Source organism: Polypterus senegalus, chromosome 7, assembly GCF_016835505.1.
Source record: "Polypterus senegalus isolate Bchr_013 chromosome 7, ASM1683550v1, whole genome shotgun sequence".
Taxonomy (NCBI): Eukaryota; Metazoa; Chordata; class Cladistia; order Polypteriformes; family Polypteridae; genus Polypterus; species Polypterus senegalus.
In genome coordinates, this window is record NC_053160.1 from 19660947 (window position 1) to 19679308 (window position 18362).

The following is an 18362-nucleotide window of genomic DNA, read 5'->3' on the forward strand; positions in this document are numbered from 1 at the left end:
TCCCTGCACAGTCTCAAGGGCATGGAGGAGATTCTAGGAGACAAGCAGTTACTCTAGGAGAGCTGGAGAGGGCCATAGAAGGTCCATAACCCATCAGCAGGACCAGTATCTGCTCCTTTGGGCAAGGAGGAACAGGATGAGCACTGCCAGAGCCCTACAAAATGACCTCCAGCAGGCCACTGGTGTGAATGTCTCTGACCAAACAACCAGAAAGACTTCATGAGGGTGACCCAAGGGCCCCATGTCCTCTAATGGGCCCTGAGCTCACTGCCCAGCAGCATGCAGCTCGATTGGCATTCGCCATGGAATACCAGAATTGGCAGATGCACCACTGGTGCCCTGTGCTTTTTACAGATGAGAGCAGGTTCACCCTGAGCACGTGACAGAAGTGAAAGGGTCTGGAGAAGCCATGGAGAACATTATGCTGCCTGTAACATCATTCAGCATGAGCAGTTTGGTGGTGGGTTAATGATTGTCTGGGGAGGCATATCCATGGAGGGTCACACAGACCGCTACAGGCTTGACAAAGGCACCTTGGCTGCCATTAGGTATCAGGATGAAATCCTTGGACCCATTGTCAGACCCTATGCTGGTACAGTGGCTCCTGGTGCACGACAATTCCTGGCCTCATGTGGTGAGAGTATGCAGGCAGTTCCTGGAGGATGAAGGAATTGATACCATTGACTGGCCACCACACTTTCCTGACCTAAATCCAATAGAACACCTCTGGGACATTATGTTTTGGTCCATCCAATGCCACCAGGTTTCACCTCAGACTGTCCAGGAGCTCAGTGATGCCCTGGTCCAGATCTGGGAGGAGATCTCCCACAACACCATCTGTCGTCTCATTAGGAGCATGCACCGATGTTGTCAGGCATGTATACAAGAACACAGGGGCCATACAAAGTGCTGCGTACAATTTTGAGTTGCTGCAATTAAATTTTGGCAAAATGGACTAGCCTGCCACATAATTTTTTCACTTTGATTTTTGGGGCGTCTTTGAATTCAGGGCTCTGTAGGTTGATCATTTTCATTTCCATCAAACGATGTGGCATCCTTTCGTTCCTAACACATTACCCAGTCTATATCAGTATAGATATCCAGGAGGATTTCTTTTTCCCATTGAGATCTGATGTGTTTTTAAAGTGTTCCTTTAATTTTTTTGAGCAGTTTATATTATATATATCTTGTCAATAACAGGCATGTAGATGCCAGTAAGATGGTCAGACCTGTCCAGGTGTTCCACAGGTTTACGTTTAAAAGCATTAAAGTTTGAATACAGCAAGTCCAGCTTTCTGTGTCCACAAAAGGAACATGTCACTAAAGGTCTGTTCCATCCAGCGTTGTCTAGGTGAAGTTACCCCTCATGCAGAATGACTCACTTTAAGGGTGTTCTTAACAGAGTGTATCATTTTTGGTGTGTCATGCCAAATATAACCAGTCCAGTATTAAATAGCATTTGAAACAGAATGTGTAAGCCAGTTGTCCACAATACCCAAAATGCCACAATACCTGAAATCACCATAAGATGTGATAGTTCTTTCAATTTAAAAAGGCGATTGAGGCTTTGAATCCTTTCCACATTCCTTTCATCCTCGCTCCAGATCTTTGCCCTTGCCATCCTCACACGAGCTGTTCCTCTGATAAGGTGTAACAGAGCTCCATAAAGCCTATGTCACATTAGACTATTCCAGCATTCATTTACATAATCTTAGTCAGATGGAGGCAGTCGGTGGCAGCTGCCATGAAGAAGATCATCCAATGTGACATGACTAATCATTGAAACTAACTAGTCTACGACTGGCGAATATAAAATCAAATAAGTCTGACTTTCTTGTTAGTCGGAGGGACAGGCTGCGTATGCAGGAAAGCTGACAACCAAATAAACCAATGAATGCTTGTCTGGAATTTCAATGCATGGAATGTAGCGCTGAAGAATAAGAGACACTGCTCTTTTGAAGCTTATAAACAGAAGAGAAGCTCGTTCGTCTGACGCCTTGTAATTTACATACTACAGAATGGAAATAAAGAATTTAGAGGGCAGGAATTGCTTCTGAACAAACTGCAACTGTTAACTCTTCAAAAAATGCCAGCCTATTAGGCAATGTGCTATTGGCGCTCAGAAAAAGGGTCGAGAACAGCAGTACCGGGAAAATGTCACTCAGTCAGTAAATGTGACATAGGCTGCAATTTTCATTTGTGTAAATTCACATGGTTCAGTGACAAGATCAACAACTGCAATATGAAAACCTGACAAACCCCCCAACAAAAAGCTGCATAATGTGACATCAGCTTAAGCAGTAGTGATCGCAGTGCCACGAGCTAAGTGCAGTAATTTTTAATATTTTCCACTTTTACGTTATTTAAAGTCCCTTACATTTTCAAATGTTGTAGATGTAAGATAGCCTTCAGATCATTAGTGTTCATCCTATGACATCTCTCAAGTTCGCAGCTTGTTAGAAAAGCAATAAATAAATAAGCAACAAAAACATATTTTGTGACACATTTATTAATTCACATTCACATTTCATACTCTTTTTCTTTATTTGTTGTCCACATTTCACAAACGTTATTTATTAATTTCCATTGTAGATGTGACATGGGTGGGATGGGTATCCCAGCCAGAAGAGGGGATGATTCCTTACGTGAACGGGAGTCTCCTAGTAGGCAGATGGGCATCCTGGCCTAGGAGGAGAAAGGGATCAGACACGGAAGGAAGGATCAGAAGGGATGACTGGACAGCCCACTGAAGATGGAAGTTGGGAGCTTTTTACTCACCCAGCTTGCTAGACGGCAGCGGTCCCAGATGTCAGTGCCCAGTAGGAAGCCAGCAAGGCATGCTGGGAGATGTAGTCCAGCAGAGCAGTCCTGCTGAGGCCACTGAGTGCCGCAAGAGGGCGCTGCAGGGAGACAAGCTCCCTGCTGTAATGGACTTTCACATGACCCGGAAGTATTTCCATCGCGCAGTGGCCCTGGCACCAGAAGTACCCCCTGGGTTCTGAATAAAAGGGACCGCACTCCCTTATCCTGCTGGGAGCTGGGAGGGTGTTGAGCAACACTCGCTTGGAGGAGGGCAGTGCGGTGGTGGTCAGAAGTATTGAGGAGATAGACAGAGAGAGAGAAAGAGATTCTTGTGCTTGTGTTAATTTTCTGCTGTAGTTTCTTAACTTTCTTGAGAAGTGTGTGCAATAAATGTACTGTTATTCGAACCCGGGACTATTGTTGCAGTCATGTTTTGGGGTTTGGGCCTCACTGGCACCCCTGGTTCCATCACACCGTATTGAGAGGGAGGTGCTGGGACACATTAAACCGAATATTTCAGATAGTCATGAGCATCTCAATTTGAATATCATCACAACTGGCCCACAAAGGATGCCATATCTCATGCACTGCATACTATTCTGGCACACCTGGATAATACAAACTGCTACAGCCAAGTCCTGTTTAACAATTTTGTACTAGCAGAGCTGACCACCAAACTCCTCTTTTTAGGACTTAATGATACCCTCTGCAGTTTAATTTTGGACTTCCTAACCCACAGACCTCAGCATGCATGAACTGGCAGCATCACATCCTCCAAGGTGGCAGGCACTTACACAGAGTAACTTGATGATCTCCCTTCTGTATTTCTTAATGTCGACTGTTAGATAACATGCTCTGCTACTTTGACCAGCTTGACTGTACCCTCAGAAGGAATCATCAGACCTCCTTTGTTTTTTAATGTGAGCAAGTGGTAGCTTTGATCATATGATGCCGGTACAGCATCTGTTACCAAACTAGCACGGCACACATCACAGGACAGCTTTCTCAAAATCCCGTCTAAGGGCTACCTCCCACTGCTTCCTGAGGTGGATTTCTTTGGGAAATGTTAACAGCCAACAACAATCTACATAGTTAGTAATCTACATAGTTAGTGACTAAATACGTTTAGCCAAAACGTTGTTTGGAGGCTCACTTGAGCACATAAATGCATAGCTTTGCTATCTTAGCCTGGCGTAGCTAAAATTAAGATTATAAAACGGGATTTTCTAATGGCCAAATATAACCAAAACAATTGTTCAGCCTTACCTATGAAATGTAATTCCCCGTGATCTGGTTTGGAGAGAACAGCGATTTGTACAATCCCAAGCGGCACATGCGTGAGGCATCTTTATCCATTACCTCTCTCCACAGCAGTGCCACTCACAATATGGCAGTGACGTTGACGTACGATGCTGCTAGTCATGTGGTGTCTAGTAACTCTATGTCTATGCGCACAAGTGCGAGCAGCCGGCGCGCGCGCATAGCTGTGCCAGCCTTTGAGACGCGACTGCGCTCTCTCCTAAAACTGAAAATAAGCCTCTTTGTTTTCTTCCCTTCCCCGAGCTACTGCCCAGACAACTGCCGATACGGGATCCCTTTACTAAACCGTGGCAAGCCGATACTACGACGCTTCACACTTTCTCTCACTCCTCTAGTGTTATGAGGTCGCGAAAGGCACGCGCACGAGTGAAAGACTGACAACGGTCAATGGTAGAGCCGTCTTTCCACTCTACACGAAACTCGCCGCGACGCTCCCTAGGAGGCACTCATATCGTCAACGATGATGTCCGGCTGCACTTTGTAAATGGATGGAAAGGCAAGCTTTCAATTTTTATACTTTTTGTCCTTTTTTCCCCAAAACTACTACCACTCTTCACACTACAGAGGACACAAAACTTTTTTTTTATTGCTGGTAATGCCAGTGAGGCACACTACCACACCCCGCCTTACTAATTCACTCCTCTTACACACACCTACCCCGCAATTCCCTCATCTATATATATATAATTCACTGCAAGACAACCATGAAAAGCACGGCGGAAGGGGCGTGGATTTACTAAGCCGCCGACAAGTGAGACACCTATGGCGCACACAGGAAGAAGCCACGCCCACCAACTCCAAGACCATTGGATACGACGACAACTCGCAGGGCCACGCCCACCAACTCGGACGCGACGACACAGAAAAAATGGCGTCATTTATGTTCGTCTGTCATAGAGGACACATGCAGTGCAGGTCAGGTTAATGTCATGTACCTCCGAGCTACATTGACTGTTCATAGAGGCATGTTTCTTGGGGAGGTGAATCGCCATATGCAGCGTGTGAAACAGTTTGCGAGGGGTATCCCATGGGATCCTTAAAACAATCCTTTAAAACTGAGGTTAAAGCACAATGAAGGAATCAGTCTTTAAAAACCAATAAGCCCTGTGCCTCTGTTTCATTACCGTCTCACCTGCTTCACCAATGCAGGCCCTGCAACAGTCGAGACGCTCTGTCAGCAGCTGACCTTCTCTGTGCCTGACCGGTTCACACAGAGGCAGCGCAAGAGAAAGCCGTGCCAGAGACAGACAGAGGCACACACACAGGCAGCTGGTGAGCGGCTCTCCGTGAGTTTCTCTTGCGAGCGGACACATGACCAGGCGGTGTGAATGCTTCAAGTGCGAGGGTGGACGCGACAGGACCATCTAGGAAAAATCATGTCGCGGATGTGATTCGCTGTATGCAGTATATAAAACAGTTTGTTTGTCGCAGATGTGAATTGCTGTATGCAGCGTGTAGAACAGTTTGCGAGGGGTGTCCCTGTGTCTTTCCAGAAGTGTTCAACCATCAATAAATAATTATGCGGCGTTTGTTATGCCGCGGGTTCACTATTGTGTTGTATTTTGCTCTCTCCAGAGTTCCATCTTTTCATTCACTTACTGTTGTATTCTCACACTAACCCGTTTTAGACAACCGTGTCTTTCCAGAAGTGTTTACCATTCAATAAATAATTATGCATGAGACTGAGGGTGTGTTTAGGCGTGGGTAAGCCGTTGAACCCCATTCGGGCTGCAAACCGTGGAATTGCCACTAAGTGCGACTCATACGCTCCCACTGTTTTCGTCCCTACCCTTTGTACACACCCCCCTCCCACACGTTGACTGTTAATAGAGGCATGTTTCTTGCGGAGGTGAATCGCCATATGCAGCGTGTAAAACTGTTTGCGAGGGGTATCCCATGGGATCATTAAAACATTCCTTTACAACTGAGGTTAAAACACAATGAAGTGAGCAGTCTTTAAAAAACGAGTTTTCGGTTACGACGCGACGCGTGCAGCATAGCAAAGTGTTGTACACGCTACATACAGCAATTCACATCCGCGACAAACATGAGTCTTCTTAGATGCTCCTGCACTTTGTACACACCCCCCTCCCACCTCGCTATGCCGCACGGACGATTGTGTGTTGGTTCGTTCCGTGCATTGTTACAATGTTGCTTTTCTTGCTGATTTATTACATTACCGATTTTGCAAATGTTAAAATTTTCTCCCTTTGCTTAAAAATTAATTAAAAAACGGCCTGATTAGGCGGCGTATGGTTTTGCTATATATTGTCTTGGATTCCTGTCTGTCTAATCATTTTCCTCTGATGATGACACCTGATAGGTGTTGAAAGCTCATGAATAAAAGACTATTTTAAGATATCCATCCATTATCCAATCTGCTATATCCTAACTACAGGGTCACGGGGGGTCTGCTGGAACCAATCCCAGCCAACACAGGGCGCAAGGCAGGAAACAAACCCCGGGCAGGGCGCCAGCCCACCGCAGTATTTTAAGATATGTGATTCATTTTCTACCTTTGTGGATTTCTGTCTATATATACACATGCTAAGGGTTGTGTCTACCTGTCATGTGACTACCTGCGAACCACCTTAATCTTGGTCTTAAAAGTTGGTGCAGGCAAACCATGTGGCCAGTGGCAATTTCCATGAAGTCATCAGGGTTGGCTTCTTTCTTGCAGCAAACTGCATTGGTAAACTAACATAGCAGAAGGGAAAAGAAGAGCAGAAACGTCTGCTAAATGTGAAGCAAATTGCATAAGCTGATTGCGTGATAGGAAGAAGAATAAAAGCTCTAGCATCCACTGTGAAACTGATCTACTGTAGAATGTGACATGGTGGAAAGAACAAGAACAGCAGCGCCATCTACTGAGTGTGAAAAAAAAAACACCACAACCCGATTATGTGATAGAAAGATTTATTGGTACTTCTGTTTTTAATGTGTCAAAAATGCAATGCAGTCATTTTTAAACTTGAAATGCAAAACTCACTCTGTGAATAATTTCTCCATTTTGGATTTTCTAATTAAAAAAAAAAACCTTTCAGAATGTTTTTATTTTTGATGTTAAGACCTATTAGGATATTGGCTAGTAATTAAACAATATGCATTGGTCAGTCTCAATTCAATATGGTATTGCATGAAAAAGGAGGAGGATGAAGGAGAAAAAGAATGGAGAATGATTAGTCAAGCCAGCAGGGAAAGGGAAACAGGAGTCACAAAAAATGGAAATGGTGCAGGGCTGCTGGATGAGAAAAGGATATAATTGGCTTCTCTGGATGGTCTAACAAACAGTGGTGCAAGGCAGAGAGGGTGAAGAAGAGAGTATGGCTGACGGAAATTAGATGGCAATCAGTCTAATTCAATTTGATGAGTGTTTATTTTTTTTTATTATAAAACATTAACTTATAAATGTTTTTGTAATCTGTTTTTTAAAATTCCTATGTAACCATTACAATGAAACTACTGGTCACCCTTCGTTCTCTGGGTCCAAGGATTCCAGACCGTACATCATGACATACATTGACAGCAGTATGGGCTTCTGGGATGGGATTACAACAAAGTGGTTACCAGTCGGCATGTCCTCACATTCCTCTATTCCACACAATGTCAGAAACTCTTCATTTTCGGCGAAGCTGTCCTCTGGCAGAGTAAAAGTCGATGTTTCATTCTCACTGCAAACTTGCTCCAAAATTGTTTCTACCTTTAGAATTAAAAAGAAAAGATTAAATTATAGGGCGGCACAGTGGTAGCGCTGCTGCCTCGCAGTTAGGAGACCTGGGTTTGCTTCCCGGGTCCTCCCTGCGTGGAGTTTGCATGTTCTCCCCGTGTCTGCGTGGGTTTCCTCCCACAGTCCAAAGACATGCAGGTTAGGTGCATTGGGGATTCTAAGTTGTCCCTAGTGTGTGCTTGGTGTGTGTGTGTGTGTGCGCCCTGCGTTGGGCTGGCACCCTGCCCGGGGTTTGTTTCCTGCCTTGCGCACTGTGTTGGCTGGGATTGGCTCCAGTAGACCCCCGTGACCCTGTAGTTAGGATACAGCGGGTTGGATAATGGATGGATGGATGTTACATAAGAGTAAATGAGTAATTGATGCATTTTTGCAGTACCTAAACTAAAGTGTTACCAAATCCAAACTTAGTGGAGCCACAGAGTATGTGATAGGATGATAAAGATGGTGAGCTACTCGTATATCAGGATAGGGCAAAGCCAGAGGAGACTCTGCAGTAAAGTTCTGCAGTGGTCCTGGCATGGAAATGAATGTTTGACTGGCTATGATGTAGTGGCGTGCTACATAACAAGTCTGTCACAGGACAGCTGCCACTTGACACAGTTTTATTCAAGGGGTATAATCATAGTGCCAGAGAGTGGTGAAATGTTGCATATTAATTAGCACATATAAGTAAGAATTTTGATTTACTCTGTAAAATCATCACCTCTAATTTATTTGCGTATTTTTATGAATTACTACATCATTGTATTCTTTTCCAACACTTACCAACTGAAGCTTCTGTTTACGTGCTTCCTTATTTATTCTACAAATATATTTCATAATCAGGTCGTCAAGATCTGCAGCAGGAAACAAAACAGCAGATTAAGTTACCACTGTCATGTGTTGAAATTTCCTCATCTGATTTTTTCCCCCCACTGGTGCCAGACTGATGGTCCTCCTGGAGATCCAGCCTGTTGTTCCTTCAGAAAATGGTCACAGGTACTGGAGAGATATCTGTGGTTAGCCGAAACTGTTCAATAAGTAATGACATTTCATGGGAGGAGCAAATCTGCTGCCTACGGCTGTTCAGCTATGGCACTTTTTAGAGGTGGACAGCCACCTCTTCACAACTGTATCTGCAAAATTGGTTTCTGGTATTCTAAACAATGAAAACTCCACTGTGAAGTCCACGGAGCCTCTGAGAGCTGACATCTCTACTATTGAATTTTGTGACAACCAGCAGCTTCACTGGTGGACTTCTCCTTCAGTCAGCCAGACAGACATAAAAGCCCTTCAATTTGTGTTTTTACGGTGGGCACTTCAAGCACCATGGTAACTTGTAAATTCTTCCAGATCTGGACCTGCTTCACTGTTTTACAAACATCTTGGACACTAGCTTTGATTGTCTGTATATTACTACAACTCATAGTAAAGGTGTGAGTGGCCAGTATTGCAATATTGTTTGTAGTGATAAATCAACAATGCAGTGAGGAAAGGAGTCAGAGGTTTTTATTTACTATAGATATACAGTAAGAATCTGTGTAGCAGTGCCAATATCTGCAGAACACCATCTGTTGGAAAGAAAAAAAGCAACACATTTTATTAATGCACCATTAACAAAATATTTTCTAATGTTGGGTGTACTGCAAATGTTAGCATTGCTAAAAAGGTTCCTGTACTAAACAATATGTGTAAGTGTATATCAAACATTTGGGTTTCTTTTTATTTTTATAACATTGTCATGGAGTTTAACATGACACATGGAATTTGCAAGTATTACATTATTAACATCAAGTACTCAGGGAAGCTACAAACTAAAGTGTGACAGAAGCACATGATGGCTGACAGTGGATTCAGAAAATATTCAGACTCCTTCACTTTCTGCACACTTTGTTGTTTTGTAGATTAATATTTAAATGGACACATTTGCCATTTTAACCCATACATCTAAACTTAATAATCTATCATGACAAAGTGAAAACATGTTTTCATGATTTGAAATGTATTGAAAATCAAAAAGTGAAATCTTTCAATCGCATGCATCAACCCGGTGTGTGAGGGGGAGCACAGTCCGAGGTGAGGTGAGGCTCGTCACTGCCGCATCTCACATTTCTCCCCAGTATTTGAATAGGAAATGCACAAATCAGCGATTTTGACTATAAAAATGATCAAAAATATTGGAATCATACAGAAAACAAATTTATAGCACAGACCAGTAGACCAATTTATTTTTATTATCATAATTAGTTTTTTTTTACTTTTTTCATGATGACAGATGAGGCTCTGCCTCATCTGCCTCCCCTGACCACAAGTCCCTGCTCTCTATAAGCTTTGCGCAGTAGGATTTGAGCAGTTTGTCCAATTTTTTCTTCCTGGCATATCCTCTTCAGATTTGTTAAAATGGATGGGATACGTCTGTAAACTGCTATCTTCAGGTCTCTCCACAGATGTTCCATGCTGGGCCACTCAAGGACTGTCAGAGACTTGTCATTTCAACATTGTCCTGGCTGTATGCTTTGGGTCGTTTTCCTGCTAAAAGGTGAACTTGTCACCCCTGTCTGAGGTCAAGTGCACCCTGGAGCAATTTTTTTTTTCAATGACCTTTCTGTATTTGGCCGCATTTATCCTTACCTCAATTCTGCCAAGTCTCCCTGTCCGTGCCACTGATAAGAATCCCGATAGTGTGATGCTGCCATCGCCGTGCTTCACTGTAGGAATAGTATTAGGCAGGTGATGAGCAGTGCGACCTTCAGCAGACATAGTGCTTTGTGTTCTGCCTAAACAGCTCAATTTGTGTCTCTTCAAGCCAGAGTATCTTTCTCCTCCTGCTCTCAGAGTCCTTTAAACTGTCATATGCATGTTACTCAAGAGTGACTTTCATCCAGCCACTCTATCATGAACTCCTGAGTGCTGCTGAGATGAATGTCCTTCTAACAGGTTCTCCCATATCAGCAGAGGCCTGTTAGAGTTACCATTTGGATCTTGGTCACCTCCCTGACCAAGGCCGTTCTTGCCATGTTACTCAGTTTGGCTGGAAGAGTTTTGGCGGTTTCAATCTTTTATTTCACATTACTGAGGCCACTGTGCTTCTGGGAACATTTAAAACTTTACCAATGGTTTTATCCCCTTATCCTGCTCAGAGCCTCATTAAAATCTGATCATGAAGGTCTACAGAGAGTTCCTTGGACTTCATGGCTTGGTTTTGTCCTAACATGCAGTGTGAATTGCATACCTTATATACACAGGTACATGCGTGCCTATCTAAATGATGTCCAATCAATTCAATTTACCACATTTGGACTTTAATCAAGTTCAAGAAACATCTCAAGGGTAATTTAAGCAAACCGGGTGTGCCTGACCTCAATTTGGAGTGCCACAGAAAAAGGCCTGAATACTTAAAGGAAAGAGAGATTTCAGTTTTTGATTTTTTAAATACATTTGCAGATTGTTTGAAAACATGTTGTCACTTTGTCGTTATGGGTTACTGAGTGTTAAATGATGAGCACTGAATCTACTGTACACCTTAATCAAAATGTGTTCAGGTGACCTAAAAATAATAAAAAAAGAGATGAGAATACTATTTGTGAAAACAGAATACAATTGTTTCTTACCATCTGCCACGCCGACAAATATCATAAGTGTCCTCACAAGTTCATTTGGGTTGTCCTCATCAGAAGCGGAGATCCCCAAGAACTCCTCCAGGTCCTTAAACGTCTGCTTCATGTCCTCACTCAAAGCTTCAGTTGCCAAAAGCTCATTCTCGTACTCTGGCTGGTTAATTTCAAGCTAAATAGAAAGTCATCATGATATGGGAGAAAATGCAAACAATGTCCTGTGTTAAGAGAATATCTGAGGATTTTAATCCTATCATTGCAAGGTTTTATTATTTAAGAAATATCAAAGTCAACCCATTTAGAACATTTAGCTAGGTGTTGCCTAAGTCTGACATACAGCATGTCTATAACAATCATTTGGATCCAATATTCTAAGTCAGAATAAAGATCAGTCTCCTACCTATTGCACTATAAATCTTCTTTTCATGTTTTATCTATTCGCTATCTACTCTGGCCCTGCGGTGGGCTGGTGCCCTGCCTTGCACCCTGTGCTGGCTGGGATTGGCTCCAGAAGACCCCTGCGACCCTGTTTTAGGTTATAGTGGGTTGGAAAATGACTGACTGACTGACTGACTATCTGCTCTGATGTGCTGCATTGTTAGTTTCACAGTTTCTCACTGTTGTTTCTGTTCATATCTAACATTAGTTGCCAGTGACACCACATAATTGGGGTTGGCCTTGTTGCCATTTATTACTTGAACCATTGCTTTGTACCCAGCTGGAGTGACTGCAATACGTACATTGAAAGTTCTCCCTGTGTTTGTGTAAAAGTCCAAACACAAAGATGTTAAAATTGTTGCCATGCTTTGCCTCTGTAAATCTTTCCTTTGTATTTATTGTTTTCCCCTACTTTTGTCTTCTTTACTTTTTTAATTTGTGGACCCTTACCCTTAATTGTGTACATTGTTTCAGTGGCGAGACATCATATTAAATTACAGATCTCAGGTCTTACACTTGGCTGGTAATGAATGCAAGTGAAGACTTTTAGTCATTTTTGCAACTGAAAGAACAATCGACAACTTTAATAAAAGGCGGCCATGATCACCTGTTCCTCTTCTTCACACACGATTCACCTAGCATACTTATTTTCATCCCCATTAGCTGAGTGCTTACAGTTTTCTCAAAACACACAGAAAATGTTGTTGAATCATTATCACAAACACAAGGTTATTTTCCCATAGAAATCACTTTCCTAGAGAAGTAAAATACTAAAGATCCAGCCTTACCTTTCAGCTCAAACTAAGAATACACTGCACTAATGTTCAACTTGACAAGACTTTCAGTCTTAAGGCCTATTACTAAAAATCTGCCTTCCATAGAACATGTTGAGTCCAAATTTAGACAGTGTTCGATTTCAATATATGCAATTCAAAGATCATCATCAAGAAGAGTGTCACCACAAACTAACACTGCAGAGAACAAGGCTGCATTGACAGCTGAAGGGAGAGAGGATGTGGCATCCTTCTTACCATTTGATACAGTAGGCTTAAGGCTTCTGTACTGGGCAGAAGTTTTGACAGGAATTTCCAGAGATGTGTTTTGGTTGTCTTGTCTATTAACGTAAACTCGCTGAAGTTTTTTCCCATATGTGACTTCAATGATTTAAAATCTATGGAGAAAAATATTACAAATACAATAATGTAAAGTTTGATTAGATTCAAAGTAGATGTGGTGCCACTATTGGGCCTGTTTTATAGTTTAGCTTTTTATTTTATTTTTTTTAAAGAAAATTAGACTATACTACATACATGACTTTTTATAATTATTGATAAAAATATCAGCTAGGTATAAACTTACACAGAAAAATCACCAGCGTTAACTCTATCACTATAGGTTAATTAATTTCTTAAAATACTAAGAAAGCACATATATGGATAACAATTTTATAACACGTCTTCGTAACAAGGTTTAGAAAATAAGACTGACATTCAGAGCCATTTAAACCATGTGACATTAATGGGACCCTAACAACTAGCAACTTATTGAATTTATTAATTGTGTACGCTCACCTAAAGGATTATTAGGAACACCATACTAATACGGTGTTTGACCCCCTTTCGCCTTCAGAACTGCCTTAATTCTACGTGGCATTGATTCAACAAGGTGCTGAAAGCATTCTTTAGAAATGTTGGCCCATATTGATAGGATAGCACCTTGCAGTTGATGGAGATTTGTGGGATGCACATCCAGGGCACGAAGCTCCCGTTCCACCACATCCCAAAGATGCTCTATTGGGTTGAGATCTGGTGACTGTGGGGGCCATTTTAGTACAGTAAACTCATTGTCATGTTCAAGAAACAAATTTGAAATGATTCGAGCTTTGTGACATGGTGCATTATCCTGCTGGAAGTAGCCATCAGAGGATGGGTACATGGTGATCATGAAGGGATGGACATGGTCAGAAACAATGCTCAGGTAGCCCGTGGCATTGAAACGATGCCCAATTGGCACTAAGGGGCCTAAAGTGTGCCAAGAAAACATCCCCCATACCATTACACCACCACCACCAGTCTGCTCAGTGGTAACAAGGCATGATGGATCCATGTTCTCATTCTGTTTACGCCAAATTCTGACTCTGCCATTTGAATGTCTCAACAGAAATCGAGACTCATCAGACCAGGCAACATTCTTCCAGTCTTCAACTGTCCAATTTTGGTGAGCTTGTGGAAATTGTAGCCTCTTTTTCCTATTTGTAGCGGAGATGAGTGGTACCCGGTGGGGTCTTCTGCTGTTGTAGCCCATCCGCCTCAAGGTTGTGCGTGTTGTGGCTTCACAAATGCTTTGCTGCATACCTCGGTTGTAAAGAGTGGTTATTTCAGTCAAAGTTGCTCTTATATCAGCTTGAATCAGTCAGCCCATTCTCCTCTGACCTCTAGGTATTTTCGCCCACAGGACTGCCGCATACTGGATGTTTTTACCTTTTCATACCATTCTTTGTAAACCCTAGAAATGGTTGTGCATGAAAATACCAGTAACTGAGCAGATTGTGAAATACTCAGACCGGCCCGTCTGGCACCAACAACCATGCCACGCTCAAAATTGTTTAAATCACCTTTCTTTCCCATTCTGACATTCAGTTTGGAGTTCAGGAGATTGTCTTGACCAGGACCACACCCCTAAATGCATTGAAGCAACTGCCATGTAATTGGTTGATTAGATAATTGCATTAATGAGACATTGAACAGGTGTTCCTAATAATCCTTTAGCTGAGTGTATATAGGTCTTGTTGAGTGGAAACGTGAATAAGGAAATATACAGTATGTGTCTCAATGAAAAAAAAAACATTTGATTTATTAGTGAAAGGAAACAACCAGGCCAAGGGTTCGCCCACGTAACACCTGGCTGCAGCAGATAGAGGGTCATTTCCGGAGGGTGGGACTGGACCCTTGTGTCTGCCGTTGTTTTTGCCAACCGGGATCCCGAGTTGTTTCGTCGTGTAGTGGGTGTGGCAACGCACTGTACCAGTGCATGCTCCCCAACTTGACTTGACTTGAAACAACCAGATCTGTAAAACATGCCACAGCTGATGTTGGCACTGAAAATTTCAGCAATTCTCCACCGCTAGGTGTGCCAAATTTAGCGATGGGTTTGCTACCAACACTATATATGAGTGTACTGGAAAATCTACAACTGCTCTGCCACCAAATGACGAAGGATCAACCAAGGTGATGAATTTGTCTGACATTCATGAGTCACCAACTCAGTCAGTATTCAAGTTTCCAGCTTCTGTTATAACCGGTTTTGTAGCCTACTGATACAACAGATAATGGTATATGTGGCTGGAATACACAATATTGAAAGATGTGAATTGGGTATATTGGAGATAATTAATTGAAGACAGCTTCACTCCTAGATTCAGAGAGTAGAAACACATGGATCATGAATGCATACACAGATTACAAGAATGGAAGAATGGCAATGCACCTGTTTGTTGTTATATAATGCTAATGATCACAATTCTAACAGATATTATTTGAGCATGTACGCCTATCGATGGGCTGATATGTCATACGTATCATCAAACGACTGTTAATTTTAATAATTTATAACTGGATTTAAAGCAGTGTTAAAAAAATCATTCACACTAAACATGTAAAAATAAAACAATGGTGCCATTTACGTTGGTATAACTGCACTTCTAAACTGTTTTTTAAATGATGGTGTATTTAACAGTGTGGTGGACGGCCGGGACGCCCCTTCTGTACTCAGTCCAGGGGGAACAGCCATGGGCTGCACAGTACCTACCCCGGAATGCTTGGTGGCAGTCCCCTGGGTGACAGTGGTGCCTCAGATACCTGCAGGGCTCCCTGGGAGATGGAGTTATACACAGCCCTGCTGGGATCCGGGGTGGCCACCAGGGGACGCTGCAGGGGTTCCTGAGCCCATCTGGGTGCTTCATCAGCCACACCTGGGAGTGCAACCGGAAACAGATGATCAAGCACCTGGAGCACTTCTGGGTGGACTATAAAAGGAGCCAACAACCACCACTCTGGGGAGCCAGAGTCGGGAAGAGGGAGCCAACGCTTGCCGGGAGGAGTGGTGGAGAAGAAAGAAGAGGAGTTTATTTGTGCTTACGCTTTGTGTTTGTGCTTAGTGTGGGACTGTGTTGTGCCTGAGGGACACAGGGAAGATGTGGCCCAGAGGTAAAGAAAAATCAAAGTTTGTTTATTTTTACACGTGCCTCCGGTGTCCGCTGATAAAGCGCCTTTTCTACAACAGTAAAAAAATAATATTAGGCCCACCCTTTTATAAAATCCTGGCACTGTTACTGATTCAAAGTGATGGTCTATTTATGCACCACAGGCTTCTAAAACAGACCTATGACATGTCCATTTCTTTTTCTTCAACACCCTGACAACAAAATATGCCTTTACTATATCTGTTAGGTTAACAGAAATTGCTAATTTTGCCATTGTATTGCAAAACAGATTAACTGTTTCTTGTCAAGCAATTAAGTAACAGGGACAGAGTGGGAAATTACGTAGCTACAGATTTGTAGCCTTTGTGCAGCCACTACTACAATTACAAATAAAAATGATGTTCTAATAACTACAATAATGGGTCCTATTAAAATGTATAAAACATAACAAACTACATTGAATAACTCTAATATAGAAAAATTCATGATCAAAGGTGCCACACTGGCACTAAAACAGATTTGGCCATGGGTTTGGCACTGTATATACCTGTCACGTTGTCTTCAGGTATGTGGATATCTACAAATGAAAATATAAAAAAAATATCTTTAGGTTTTAGTCATTTAAAGTAACTCATTAGATTTGCACACTTTTACATGTCTCTCTCTATCATAATAAAAAAAATCCTGGGATGACGTGACTTTTTCAGAAAGATACTTTGACGTCCCGTGAGACGAGACTTTGTCCAAGAGATTTAACCGGGGCTGGGGCCGGAAATAAAAGACAAAGAGTAGATGACAAAGTAGAACATTGTAAATAATTCACTAAACGTTGACACGATACACATGCAGAGCAGGTTAGAGATAATGAAAGTACTAAAATTCAAAAGTTTCAAAAGTATGATAGTAAAGATTGCATTAGCGTAAGAAAACAGAAATTATTACTCGGTGAAATAACGGAACAGCGAAAAGAGATCGAATATATCGTTCAGATTCACAATTTAAGTCGGAGACTTGTAGATCGTCTAATTCGTGTTGCCATCAGGGAAAAGTAGTGTTTCTTCCCATTGAAGAGGAATTCCACGAGAATTAAAAAGTGAAATCCACATACGCGAATGGCAGAGACATGAAGTGGCTGGCGCGTAGTGCAGGCCTTTGGGTTGGCGAACGAAGCAAGCAGGGGGCAAAGTCCCCTAGTAAACCTTATGAACAGTGTATTTTGGCTTACTATTATGATGCTGTCAGGTAACACATACATCATTAGTGAAGAGTGAAATGATTTGTGTGAAACTGAATTTGCAATGAAGCTCAGTATTTTGATTCACACACACACAAATAAAATCACAAAACAAATTGCTTCAAATGAAATTCATGACATTGTCACACTGAACAGAAGGTGTTTTGTTCTGTCTGGCCAGTCCTTGGGTTAATTCCACATGTGCCTGCCAGTTACTTAGTATTTAAGTAAAGATATCACATTGTTCTTGTTTCCTGTCACACGTAGACACTTTGTTGAGATGCTGGGTGTATTCTGGCATTACAGTCCCCAGCAACATCAGAGACAATGCTAAAGATGCATGAGGAATGGAAAAGACACTTGAACCTCCACAGTGCTTGGCGAGTGCATGTAGCCACCAAAGCGTAAGGCAAGATCAAGCATGGGAATACGATTTTAAACCGTGCTCGTGCCCACGACTACAGGCTTTTTGAGTGCGTGAAGTAACAAGTAAATATAACGCACTTAAATAAGCACGAAGCCGTGCGCTTAAGACGTATAGAAGAAGAAATTAAGAACCTTTAAGGATAGAAAGAAGAAGTAAAGAACTTAAATACAGAAATAACTAAAGTTTCTCAAAAAAAATTACATTTATAGAAGATACATTTTTCCTTTTTTTTGCCTTTTATTCAACATGCGTAACTATTTTTCCTTTATTCTTGTGTGGCTTCTCTGCTTTTCACTAAATACTTTAAAAACAAACAATTGGACTGAGAGATTTCTTTCGGCACGCATTTTGCCCGTGCTCGACTTCGGTTTATACTTCGGCGGCTACAGTGCATATACACAAAAGCATGACACAGGAATGGGTGGTTGTTAGGATGTAACAGCATTACATTTATGTATTCTGTATGCTGACATTTGCTTTCCTTTTATAACATTGTTAAAATAATAGAATGTGAAACAGTAAAGAAAAGGACAGTCCACTCCAAGTATGTCTCTATGGGACCTCCATAGGTGAACCTGTGCTCACAGGAAAAATGTTATGAAAACAGAACGTATGTACAA

At 42.1% G+C, this 18362-nt stretch overlaps 1 protein-coding gene across 2 annotated transcripts in view; it reads right to left on the reverse strand.

Moving 5' to 3' along the window:
* Window positions 1-7053: 7053 nt before the first annotated feature.
* The window catches only part of LOC120532376, a 70879-nt gene continuing 59570 nt past the window's right edge, over window positions 7054-18362 (reverse strand). For both annotated transcript variants that reach the window (XM_039758311.1, XM_039758310.1), the window contains 5 exons: window positions 16629-16658; window positions 12912-13051; window positions 11440-11614; window positions 8615-8685; window positions 7054-7822 (listed from right to left, as the gene is read on the reverse strand). In XM_039758311.1, the coding sequence (XP_039614245.1) occupies window positions 7589-7822; window positions 8615-8685; window positions 11440-11614; window positions 12912-13051; window positions 16629-16658 (650 nt within the window). In that variant the 3' untranslated portion in view covers window positions 7054-7588. The remainder of the gene's footprint in view (window positions 7823-8614; window positions 8686-11439; window positions 11615-12911; window positions 13052-16628; window positions 16659-18362) is intronic.